This window comes from Gadus chalcogrammus, chromosome 4 (assembly GCF_026213295.1).
Source record: "Gadus chalcogrammus isolate NIFS_2021 chromosome 4, NIFS_Gcha_1.0, whole genome shotgun sequence".
NCBI classification, from domain to species: Eukaryota; Metazoa; Chordata; class Actinopteri; order Gadiformes; family Gadidae; genus Gadus; species Gadus chalcogrammus.
The window spans coordinates 4,350,924-4,364,497 of NC_079415.1; the positions used below are offsets into that span (position 1 = coordinate 4,350,924).

Genomic DNA, 13,574 nt, shown 5'->3' on the forward strand with positions numbered 1-13,574 from the left:
CCTTCTCCCTCCCCACTCTCCTCCTTCCTCCCCCTCCCCTCCCCCCTATCCCATCCTGCCCATCCCGCACGTTGGGTGCACCGTGAGTTCACAGAGTGCACATTCTGAGAGGATGATGCAGGAATCTTTGAGGCGTCAGTGATTTGTTTAGGTTTGGTCCGTCGCTGAGTCCAGCTCTGTGTCTGCGGCTCGTCAAAAATTCCCCAACCGCTTTCATTCCCACTCCCGCCGCGTTGGTGGGGGGGTGTGTGTGTGGTCACAGTTTCTGCATTTTGCACACACTCCGCACAGAAATGATGTACTTATGACTAATGCCGCTTTTCCACCGCACATGTAGCTCGACTCGACACGACACGACTCGACACGGTAGCAGCGCGGGTCCTTTTCCACCGCAAATAGTACCTCCGGGACGTGGGCGTGGTCGGCTGCGCGAAAGGGCCGTGACGTCTTTTTGTACGCGACGCAAACAACACCTACGTAACCCACACATGGACAGAACCCACATAACAACAATGGAGAACATCGATGCGATGGTATTCGTGTTCGTATTATTAGCTGGCATGTTGAAGAAGTGGAATATGTTGGCTGCGGCACTGCTATGGCTGTTACCAGCATGGTTGCCATGTCGCTTCCGTGACTTCGTCACACTCTCTGGCCAATCAGTGGCCGGCCGTCTGCCGACGTCACCTTTTAGCATCGGCTCAGCCGCTTGGAACCTAGAGCGAGGCGGTACTAGAAAAAGCAGCCACTTCAGGTACCAGATACCATGTTTTCGCGGTGGAAACGCAAAAAAGGCGAGCTGAGTCGAGTCGTGTCGAGCTGGTACCATGCAGTGGAAAAGCGGCATAAGACAACCCCTAATGTGTGTGTGGGCGGGGGGAGGGGAGGGGGGGGGGGGGTGTTAGGACACCTTAGCTAGTGGTGCCATCCATCCCAACATCATTAACTAGTCCAGTATTGATCCTAGCATCATTAATCATCCAGCATTGATCTGTCCGTGGGCGCAGAGCTTCCGCTTCGGAGCGGAGATCGCCTTCGTGGGGGCGACACTTCTGCAGGTCTGCAAGAAGGTCCAGAAGATCCTGGTGGGAGGAAACCAGACGGGTACGTGGTCACGCACCCACACGCACTCACAAACGCACGGTCACGCACGCACGCAGGCAGCTAGGCACGCACGCACGCGCTCACTCACTCTCTGTGTCTCTTACTCCCTCACTCACTGGCTCACTCACTCACTCTCTTGTCACTCACTCACTCGTCACTCACTCACTCTGTCTCTCACTCACTCTCTGTCTCACTCACTCACTCACTCACTCACTCTCTGTCTCTCACTCACTCACTCTCTGTCTCACTCACTCACTCTCTGTATCTTACTCACTCTCTGTCTCACTCACTCACTCTCCGTCTCACTCACTCACTCTCTGTATCTCACTCACTCTCTGTCTCACTCACTCACTCACTCTCTGTATCTTACTCACTCTGTCTCACTCACTCACTCTCTTGTCTCACTGACTCACTCTCTGTATCTCACTCACTCTCTGTCTCACTCACTCACTCTCTGTCTCTCACTCACTCTCTGTCTCACTCACTCACTCTCTGATCTCAGTCTCTCACTCTGTCTCACTCACTCATTCTCTCTCTCTCTCTCTCTCTCTCTCTCTCTCTCTCTCTCTCTCTCTCTCTCTCTCTCTCTCTCTCTCTCTCTCTCTCTCTCTCTCTCTCTCTCTCTCTCTCTCTCTCTCTCTCTCTCTCTCTCTCTCTCTCTCTCTCTCTCTCTCTCTCTTTTTTTTTTTTTTTTTCCCCCCCCATCCTCTATGTGCTGTCGTAGCCTGGTATGTAAAAACGTGGTGGAGGATTATGGAGCCAACACTCACAGCCAGAGATAGAGCAGCCTGTTATGTATACACTTGACTGTGCGGCGGAGGAATCTGATGAACACTCCCTGTTAGAGTTCAGTGGGTCCCGGCTCCTCACATGAGTGACCTCAGCTGCTTGGGCTTCAGATCCATTTGTATGCATGGTTCATCTGTGGTGTTGGTTAACATACTCAAGGTTCTCGCTCCATCCCAGGGTGCTGCCAAGATCTGTCCAAATATTGTTGTTATAGCACTTACTTGACCCTCTGGAGATACTCATTGATGCCTTTACTCCAGTAGGCTTGTCTACTGCAATGGCCTTTTAACAGGCCTCCCTAAACAATCACTGAAGAAACTTAAATTGATACATAATGCAGCAGCCAGAATTCTCACAAAAACAGAATGAACCGACCATATAACCCCAATACTAAAATCCCTACACTGGCTCCCAGTAAATTACAGAATCAATTTCAAAGTGCTGCTGCCGGTTTAGCTCATCTATAAATGGGATAGGACCTGACTATCTATCTGACTTGCTTCAGCAATACATATCAACAAGACCAATGAGACCACAGGAACCATAATACAAGCTGTTGGATCAAAACAAGGTGAAGTGGCTTTTAGCTTTTACGCTGTGGGTCTATGTAATTCACTTCCTGAACACATAAAACGTGCCCAAACTGTTCCCAGTTTTCAATACTGAACTGATTTTAATTGCCTTTTGCTAACTGCCGACTTGCACTCTGTTGTCTGTCCTTTTACCTATTTTTAAATGCCTGCCTATCTGCACTTTTAACCCTTCATCTGATTTCTTACTTTATTTATTTGTATTTTTACATTTTACTATGATTACACTATGATGATTACGCTGCCTTTTTTGATTGTATTATTTATTTTATGTTTTTATTTATTGTTATGATCATATCTTTTTTCAATGGGCTATATAAATAAACTTACCGTACCTTCTGTACAGCCATAAATAATATATATTGTAAGCATGATGTTAATAATACACCAGTTCAGAGGGTTCCTATTACAATTTACAGCATTAGTTCAATGAGAATCGATTTCATATACAATCAAAATCGGTATTGCAACTGAGATATCCTGTACCAAATCGTAATCGGATATTAAATTGAATCCGGACCTTGTGAATCAGAATCAAATCGTTATGGGAAATCGGTGCCGATATCCAGCCCTAAGTGTGTGTGTGTGTGTGTGTGTGTGTGTGTGTGTGTGTGTGTGTGTGTGTGTGTGTGTGTGTGTGTGTGTGTGTGTGTGTGTGTGTGTGTGTGTGTGTGTGTGTGTGTGTGTGTGTGTGTGTGTGTGTGTGTGCGCGCGCGCGTCCTTGCCCCCTCCCCCAGGCAGCGTTTTCGGGGAGGACTTTGACCCCGTGGCGTTGGTGCCACTCAGCACTAGCCCAGCCCCCCGCGGCGGCGCGGCCATCTTGTCCCGCTGTAACTTCGGCGTGTTCAACGAGGCGGTGCGACTCACCGACCGCAACCCTGCCTGCACGCTCTACTTTGTTGGCGTGAGTGAACGCAAATGCACACATGCACACGCAAACACACACATACCCGACAACACATTTGCCCTCTGGAAATCTCAATCTCGATCTCAAAAGGCCAGAGCAGAAAGACTAAGAAGAAGATTTTTTCCCCCAAGCCATACGGACAATGAATGCATAATTCATGAACTTATTTTTAATTTTTATTTAATCCCCAACCCCCTTCTTTTTTTTTCTTACTTTTTATTATTATTCAACTCTGCACAGCTGGGAGATGCAGTCGCAATCTCCATTTCACTGCTTTTTGTTCCACAAATTCTGCATGTGGAAATAAATTCTTGAATCTTGAATCCCCTCGCCTATGCACTTACATACACACCCACACGCATGCATGCACACATGCAAACGCACATGCAAACACACACACGCATACCAACGCCTACGCACTTACAAATGGTCTGCATATGGCCGTGAAGAACCGGCCTTGAAGAACAATCCAATACTCACACATTGACTCATGAATAAAAGTTTTTTATTTTTTTTGTAAAAGGCCAGAACTCGTTTTTCCTCTAGAATTGTCCATCACTCACACTCGTAATATGCAACTAAAGCTGTTCAATAACAGCAGGGGATGAAAGTCTGCGTCTCATAAATTGCCAGATCCTGCTCGCTTCCTCACTCACTCACTCACTCACAACACAACGTCATCACTATTACGCAATGAAATCACAACCACATTGCCATTAGCAGTACACGCAGTTAATGAGCCCAAACCGGCGGTAATGTTCCACTTTAATCTCGAGTCGTCCCATTAGTTTACTGTCGGATGCATATCCAAGCAAACAACTCAATCAGGGGCAGGCACCAGGCATGACGGATGGATGCCTCGGGGCAGCAGGTGGGTATACTCATGCTGCCTTGCCAGGCTAGAGGTAGAGTGGGTTGGCTGGTAACCGGAGGGTCGCTGGTTCGATTCCCCGGCACCTCCTAGCTTAGTGTCGAGGTGTCCCTGAGCAAGACACCTCACAGACCCTGACTGCTCCTGACGAGCTGGCTGTCGACCTTGCGTGGCTGACACCGTCGGTGTGTATGAATGGGTGAATGTTGGTTAATGTTACACGGCGCTTTGAGGGGCCCCTGGTGGTATCCCCTGGCTGTATGAATGCAGTCCGTTCACCCACCTGCCCTCTGCCCCGCTGCAGGGCGTGTCCGGGATCGGGCTGAGCAAGATCCTGGACATCTGGACGCTGAAACAGCCGGAGCACAGCCGCGCAGCCAGTAAGACGATCTGTTGCCTGACTGTGGTACGGCCCCACAGGCCCGGTCGCAGGGGCCCCTTAGCCAGCTGCCCCCCGTCACCGTCACGCAATGAAAACAATATCCCGAGTTTGAGATCTCAATCACGGGATATGGCCCAATATCCTGAGAAAGCGAACCAATCAAATTGCGCCATCAGAGGAGGTTCACGTATAGCATGTACTAAATAGAGATAGAGATATAGAGATGGATACATAGATATATATAGAAATAGATGTAGGGAGATAGATGTATTGAGAGATATATATATATATATATATATATATATATATATTGGGGATGGGCACGAGTAGTAAATTCCAAACTCGAGTGATCGAAGGAATTCCTCGAGGATCATTCGAGTACTCGTCTAATCGAATCTATTTTTAGAATGCAACGCATCTGCAGCAGGAATAGGCCTGATGATGAACGGCAATATTACAAACCAAACATGTAATGCTTATTCTCCATCAAAACAGTCAAGAGTTATCAGAGTATTCATTATTTATTTTTGCAAACGTTCAAAACACATTTTACTTACAAAAATGAATATGCGTCTCACAATTTAAATCACGTCGAACCAAGGACTGTAACGGTTGAAAAAAAAAAAACGAAACAAGTAGGCTAACCATTGCAAATAATTTAAAGCTGCAATTAAGACTCCAGCAGATGGACTATGGAAATACTCAGCGTTGTGATCTTCTCTACACGGCCGGGATTACAGGTGCGTCTTGCGGCGGAGAAAATAGCCGACACACTTGGTTGTTGCGGGTCTGCTTTCCCGAACTCACCGTTGTGTTTCAGGAACATATGTTGCCGCATAGTACTTGTAGCACTCTGGTAGCTCGATTTCGCTTAGCATATTTTAGATTTCACCTTACGATCTCCTAGTTCTTTAAAGTATTTCAATTCTTCGCTGCGCTTTGCTTTAACCGCCATCTCTTAACTTTTTGAATTCTGGCATGCCTGCACACGGCACGGCACGCGACACACAGAAATTTGATACATTTCATTTGCTTTGTGTCCACGGCATGCGTTAGTGGCGCCGCACAAAAAAAATATTTGCTTCAGAAAACTTTGTTTGTGTGTGTACATGCAAACTCGAGTTTGCCTGTCCACCAACCGAGTTCATTTGTAACGAGGAGTACTCGAGTAATCGATTCCTCACGCCCATCCCTAATATATATTTATTAATGCTGTCAAGCGATTAAAATATTTAATCTCGATTAATCGCATTAATGTCATAGTTAACTCACGATTAATTGCGAGCAATCGCGATTAATCGCAATTCTTTTTTCTATGCTAAATATCCCATGATTTCTTTGTCCCATTAACTTTTCTAGTTTTAATGCTCTTATCAACATGGAGAAGTGCATCGGCTTGCTTTGTGCAAATGTTTTTTTATTGATAAAAATAAATTGGCATATACTGATCAAAAGGACGATACAAAAAAAAGGCCTATAGTGCAATCAAACCATGAACATACAAACATACTGCCTTGAACATAGCAGTCAGGCTACTGCTTCTTTGTTTTGAGCCAAAGAAAAAAATTAAAAATTAAATAAAAAAATTGCGTTAATCGCGAGAAAAAAAAGGAACGCCGTTAAATTTGGTTTGCGTTAGCGCCGTTAATAACACGTTTAACTGACAGCACTAATATATATATATATATATAATGTAGATATACAGTCCCCTCCAATAGTATTGGAACAGTGAGGCCAATTCCTTTTATATTTGCTGTAGACTGGAAACATTTGGGTTTGACACCAAAAGATGAATGGAGACAAGAGATACACATCAGCTTTTATTTCCAGGTATTTACATCTGGATCCGATAAATAACTTAGAAGATAGCATTATTTGTAAAGGAACACCACATTTTTATGTGAGCAAAAGTATTGGAACAGATAGATTTAAAATAAATTTAAGTAAATAAGACTTACGCCTCGTTTCCACATACATATGTTTTTCGTATCCGTGCTTCCGTAAATTTACGGAAGGCGTCGCTAGTGTTTTACGTACGGATATGAATTTATTTACGGACAAAAGATGGGGGAGCGTATGATAATGGCCGTTTATAGGAGACCGGTACTTTGGAACATGAGGATCGACATATACAGAGATAAAAACAAAACCAACCGGACTTGGAAAGAGATCGGTGAGGAGTTTGGCCTGCCAGGTACTTACATGTTTTGTGAAAAACATAAAAACTTTCATACGGTATCTCCGTAAAACGACGGCGAAAGTTAAATTTTTTGAACGTATATTACGGAAATACCGGACAGAAATTTTCGAGTCTCGGAGGAAAAACTGACATTACGGAGAATCACATAGGAATGAATGGACTTTCGGTCGGAGACGGTTGGATCGCATACGAGAATGTACGTATGTGGAAACGAGGCGTTACTATTTTGTTGCAGATCCTTTGCTTGCAAGAACTGCATCAAGCCTGTGACCCATTGACATCACCAAACTTGTGCATTCTTCTTTTGTGATGCTTTTCCAGGCTTTCACCGCAGCCCCTTTCAGTTTTTGTTTGTTTTGGGGGGTTACACCCTTCAGTCTCCTCTTTAGCAGGTAAAATGCATGCTCTAGGGTTTAAGTCTGGAGATTGAATTGGCCAGTCTAAAACCTTCCACCTCTAGCCCCTGATGAACTCCTTTGTTGTGTTTGCTGTGTGTTTTGGATCACGTTTCTTGTTGCAGGATGAATGTTCTTCCAATCAGTTTGGTTGCATTTTTCTTTAAATTGGCAGACAAAATGTTCCTGTAGACTCCGAGTTAATTTGGTTGTTGCATTCCTGTGTTACATTATCAATGAAGATTAATGAGCCCGTCCCAGGAGAAGCCATGAAAGCCCAAGCCATGACTTTGCCTCCACCGTGTTTCACAGATAAGCTTGTTTGGGCATCATGAGCAGATCCTTTCTTTCACCAAACTTTAGCCTTTCCATCATTTTGGTAAAGGTTAATCTTTGTCTCATCAATCCATAAAACGTTTTCCCAGAATTTTTGAGGCTTGTCTCTGTACTTTTTGGCAATGAGTGGTTTGTCTTTGGTGTAGCCTCTGTACTTTTGTTCATGAAGTCTTCTGCCAACAGTAGATAATGATACCTTCACTCCTGCCCTCTGGAGGTTGTTGCTGATGCCAACAACATTGTTGTTGGTTGTTTTAGGGTCTTTCTTTACAGCTCTCACAATGTTTCTGTTGTCAACTGCGGTTGTTTTCCTTGGTCTACCTGTTCCATATCTGTTACTTAGTACACCAGTGGTTTCTTTCTTCTTCATTACATTCCATATGGTTTTACTGGCTATTGCCAATATTTGTGCAATGGCTCTGATGGATTTCCCATCTTCTCTCAGCTTCACAATTGCTTCTTTTTAACCCAGACAGCTCTCTGGTTTTCATGTTGGTTACACCTAACTATAATAATTATAGTCTGCACAGGCAAAACCCAAATCTGAAACTAAGCATAGACATTCAGCGCTATTTATTGTTTGAATGATCAATGTAATAGGACACACCTGGGCAACAAAACACACCTGTCTGTCACATGTTCCAATACTTTTGCTCCCCTAAAAATGTGGCGACCCTTTACAAATAATGCTATCCAAGTTATTTATCGGATCCAGATGTAAATACCTGGAAATAAAAGCTGAAATGTGTATCTCTTGTCTCATATTCATGTTTTGGTATCAAACCCAAATGTTTTCAGTCTACAGCAAATATAAAGGAATTGGCCTCACTGTTCCAATACTATTGGAGGGGACAGTATATAGATTAATACAGGTACAAAAAAGCGAAAAAACCTTAACTTATTTGACTTGGCTACTATGTTCTTTCCTCCTATGGCCCTAACGTCCTCTCCTTTAACACGTGGCCAAATCCCAACTCCTTAAAGCTTGCATAAACTCGTCTGTCCTCAGCCGACACCACATCAACCCAAGTGCAGCCACGCCCCTTTTTTCACCAGTATCTGGCACCCTCCCCCCCCCCCCCCCCTGTGCCCTATTAAAGGGGTGATATCACGCCACCAGGGGTGAGTTTGGTCATTCATTACGTGCCGTTCATTCAAAATCTACCTTTTCAAGGCAAAAGACTGCGTTTAATTACATCTAGAAAAAGACCAAAACTCGTTTTTCCGTAGAATTACTATTTTGGACTTGAGAATAACTTATTTGACTTGGCTACTATGTTCTTTCCTCCTATGGCCCTATCGTCCTCTCCTTTAACACGTGAGTGTTAAAGGAGTGCGAGTGGCCAAATCCCAACTCCTCGAAGTTTGCATAAACTCGTATATACTCAGCCGACACCACATCAACCAGAACCAGAACTCGTTTTTCTCTAGAATTGTTCATCACTCTCGCACACACACACACACACATGCCTTAGTGTCATCACCATTCTACCATTCAGTGGACTGCAGCAAACGTTGCTGATCTATCCAGCCTGCTTCTAGGTGGACACGCATCCCGACTGCTCCTTGCATGGTTGAATGTGTGCATGAATGGGTGAATTTTGGCAATATTGTAAAGCGCCCTTGAGTGGCCGCGGGTTAGAACTGAGCGGTACGGTAGAGTGGTGGAAAATAACCGAGTTCTATCACTTTGACTAACTAAGAGAGCAAAATAATTCGAGGGGTCCGGAGCAAGTATGACAAAAACACTTTATCGTTAAAAAGGCGAAAACAAAGCTGAGTAGTTTGCAAAGCACTGCCGGTCAACAGATCCCGGCGTCCTTTTTATCCAAACATAGAAAGCGGTTTCTTGTTTGGGGTGTCCGCCCACGGCCGATCAGTCATGGATTCCTTTAAGCAAGTGGCCAACAACGCTAATCTTAAACGCCAGGCTGAGGTCAGCACGCATTGACCCCATAGCCTCTGGCTTCTGGGGGGGTTCTAACTTACGCTCTGACCCCAGACTCCCTGGCAATGTGTCAAGCCTTGGATTAGAATCCAGAGGCGTTTCAGATGTTTTGTACCATTAGATATTTAGGCCTAACAATAATCATGGTTTACCATAATATATAATCATTAATTTCTTCCATAGTAGCAGCGCGCTCGGAGCTCTTTTGATGTCACCAAGTCACAGACAAAAGGGCGGGTTTTCAAACGGCTTGTAACGACTAACGGCACTCACACGTGGTGGGGTAATGTCACCTAGGGCTGGGGCAATTCATCGAATTTTGATCGCGATTAAGATTTTAGCGTCAAACGATCACTAAACTAATATAATCAGTTTTTTTTTTTGTTTTGTATTTTACAAATGTTTTATAGAAAGTTCAGCTGGATACATATCTGAACATTATATTTGATTTGAACATTTTCTATGCGACCATTTTGTGAATTTTCTTTTTCTCAGTTCTCAGTTAAGTGTTTTCGAGAGAGACACGCCGAATAAACACATCATGTTTTCAAACTCAATAACATAATCGTTTGACTAATCGTGATTTCAATAATGACCAAAATAACCGTGACTAGGATTTCCTTCCATAATGGAGCAGCCCCAATGTCACCCCCCCCCCCCCTGTAACTCTCCCGTTCAGACATCAACGACCCCTTCATCCGGTCGTTCGGCAGCTACCACGGCCTGCAGGCGTACGCGCTGCAGTCGGAGGATGGCGAGCTGGAGGCCAAGCTGGCCGTGGTCGAGAAGCACTCCCAACGCGTCCCTGAGCTGGTGGGCCGCCTACGGGCCTGTCACCGCGACGACGCCAGTCAGGCCGGTGAGGCCCGCGAGGGGAGGGGAGGGGGGGGGGGGATGCGTGTGTGTGTGTGTGTGTGTGTGTGTGTGTGTGTGTGTGTGTGTGTGTGTGTGTGTGTGTGTGTGTGTGTGTGTGTGTGTGTGTGTGTGTGTGTGTGTGTGTGTGTGTGTGTGTGTGTGTGTGTGTGTGTTCATACATACATACATGATTCCGTACCATTAACATCCATGCATACATACGTATGTAAGTTATGTGCATACGTACATACATGCATATTAACATACATGCATACCTGTGCATACCAGTGCATGAGTGCATTCACGTTTGCACCTGGGTGTGTGTGTGTGTGCGTGCACGTGTACTTGCATGCATGTGTACAAGCATGCACGCATAATCTCTGTTGGGAGCGCATGCATGCTAGAAACACGCTCGCACTCGCACTCGGGAGTTTGTGTGTTTTGGGAATGTTAGAAAACAAAGATTACCTCCTACCGTGACGTGTGTGTGTGTGGGTTGTTTGTGTGTGTGTGTGTGTGTGTGTGTGTGTGTGTCTGTGTGCCTGTGTGTGTGTGTTCCTCTCTCTCCACAGACTTCATCTTGAGCACGGTCCACAAGGCGAAGGGTCTGGAGTTCAACACGGTGATGGTGTGCGACGACTTCGCCCGGATCCCCTGCTCACGACACCACCTGACCCAGTTGTCGGGCTTCAACTGGTGTGAGTGCTAACGCGTGTGTGTGTGTGTGTGTGTGTGTGTGTGTGTGTGTGTGTGTGTGTGTGTGTGTGTGTGTGTGTGTGTGTGTGTGTGTGTGTGTGTGTGTGTGTGTGTGTGGGTCACTAGCGGCGCCAGGATTTTTATTGTGGAAAACTGGATGGGCCTGTTAAAATATGGCAAAACATAATACACCAAAAGACTGAAACGGAATTATATCTTTGGAGGATCTGTTTCTCTCTCCATTTATTTACCTAGAACGGCGCACAGGGAACTGTCCACAATATTTAACTGTCTCTTATAAATTCAGAATGACATACATACGTACGTATGTATGTATTGTATGTATGTATACATGCATGCCTTGACATTAAGCTTTTTAAGTTATGTTATACTTGCAATAGGAAAATATTCTTGCCCAAAATGGAAAATGTAGCCCTAGTAAGAAAATGTGTAAAACCAACAAGTATTTGTTGAATTATAATAAATTATTCAAATACAAAACATAACAATTATGGCTGCAAAGCTGTCAAACTTGCAAGCCCAACAGAAGAATCACTAGGGCCTCACAATTAATTAATTAATTAATTAATTAATTAATTAATTAATTAATTAATATATTCATATAGGGTCAAATACAGCAATCAGAATAACAATGTTTATTTTTCTTTCTTTTTGGTGAATATTTCAAACTATTAATTGCATCCGGATTTGCTATAATGCTGAATTATCATCAAATAATCATCAGTAAGTAACAGCCCACCATTATGGGGTCAAAACAGTCTCATTAATAATGAATGCACAGAGAAGGATTCACAAATTTCTCTTCTCACAAATACATTTCAATGCAACCGCAGATGGATATCGGTATGTATAAATATCAAATAAATTCATACACATAAATAAGTTTCACAAACACATTTCTGATCCACACACAAATGTGTCTTGTTTTAAATACATGTAAATCCATAAATATATGAATTAAAAAAATATTTCCAATTTTCATCAAAAATGTATTTGGACGTTGTTACATTTACATACAAACTGTTAAACTTGAATTTACCAGACGCTTTTCATTTGTGAACTTGTTTGCATTTGTGTGTGAACTGGTCTGTATTTATGTGTGGATTTTTGAGACTCTCCAGACGTGGCTGGATTCACAAATGCATTTTTTTCAACAAGGAACTCTCTGTAGCCAAACAGATGCCGCCCTCGTTTTCAGCCATCACATGACTGCAGTCCTGACCTCAAGGTCAAGGTCAAGGTTCAACTTTATTGTGCCTGTGGGGAAATTTGTCTTGGGCACAGTGCATCATTGCTTTCTTGACACACACATAGTACAACAGAAAAGAAACACAACCACAGACACAAACGTAACCAGACAAACCAACATTTTAACATCGAGAAGATGGAGCTTGTTAGACTTAAATTGCACCTTGCTGTATAGCATAGAAATATACAGTATGGGGATTAAGTACAAGTGTTTATTGCACGATAACTTATAGATAGAGTGCTATTTGCTAAAGTGCTTAGTTCTAAAGTGCTATGTGCTTAAGTGCTAACATATTTATTGCACATTATTCTATTTCAATTGTTTTGTCAGCTTAATTGAGGCTGGGACAAATGATAATTTAAGGCAGTTAGATTTTCATAGCGGCCCACAGTCTTCTCCCTGATGGCAGGGTTTCATATTTGACGAGTGGGTGTTGGGAGTTGGAAATGATTTTCTTTGCTTTTTTCCTAACTGCCTGCTCATAGATGCTCTGTGTAGGCTCATATTCTTTCCTCCCTACGATTTTCATTGCTCTTTTGTGCATGCCGGCCAGTTTGCTTTTTAGCTTAACGGTTAGGTTGCCAAACCATGAGTTGATCCCATATCAAATGATGCTCTCTACAATGGCACGGTAGAAAATCAACACAATGTGGCTGCTTACGCCGTACAATCTTAATCTTCGCACAAAATATAGCCTCTGTTGCAGTCTATTGCACAGGTTGTCAATATGTGTCTTCCAGCAGAGAAGACTATCAATATGAACCCCTAAATACTTGTATGAGGATACCTGGGTGATTTCCTGATATTTCATGACCACTGGCTCATGGTCAGTCACTTGCCTCGGATCAAAAACCATTTCCTGTGTTTTTGACACATTTAGAATAAGATGGTTGGTGTCACACCACTTAATAAATAGGTCTATCTCATCCTGGTACACAGAGGGGTCCATATCCTTGTGTAGAAGGCTCAGGAGCATGGTATCGTCCGCAAATTTCCCCATAAAGTTGTTAGGGTGCACTGTCCCACAATCGTTGGTGTACAATGTGAACAGGGTTGGTGATGCAACGCAACCCTGTGGGGCTCCTGTGTTGCAGTGTTTGGTGTCTGACAGTGTTCTGTTGACCTTCACTTGCTGTGTTCTGTTCATTAAAAAAGAGTAAAACCATTTCCACCATCAAGGTGGTGTTTAGGCTCATGTCTTTGAGCTTCTCTAAGGTATGTGAGTTTGCAC

At 43.8% G+C, this 13,574-nt stretch overlaps 1 protein-coding gene across 2 annotated transcripts in view; it reads left to right on the plus strand.

Annotated features, from left to right (window-relative positions):
- The window catches only part of fbxo18 (F-box DNA helicase 1), a 33,171-nt gene that overhangs the window by 13,042 nt on the left and 6,555 nt on the right, over window positions 1-13,574 (plus strand). Inside the window, exons 14-19 of one of the 2 annotated variants that reach the window (XM_056587906.1) lie at window positions 1,008-1,104; window positions 2,399-2,464; window positions 3,221-3,387; window positions 4,566-4,641; window positions 10,202-10,381; window positions 10,950-11,075. In XM_056587906.1, coding sequence (XP_056443881.1) covers window positions 1,008-1,104; window positions 2,399-2,464; window positions 3,221-3,387; window positions 4,566-4,641; window positions 10,202-10,381; window positions 10,950-11,075 — 712 coding nt within the window. The remainder of the gene's footprint in view (window positions 1-1,007; window positions 1,105-2,398; window positions 2,465-3,220; window positions 3,388-4,565; window positions 4,642-10,201; window positions 10,382-10,949; window positions 11,076-13,574) is intronic. The other variant, XM_056587907.1, reaches the window with a different exon arrangement.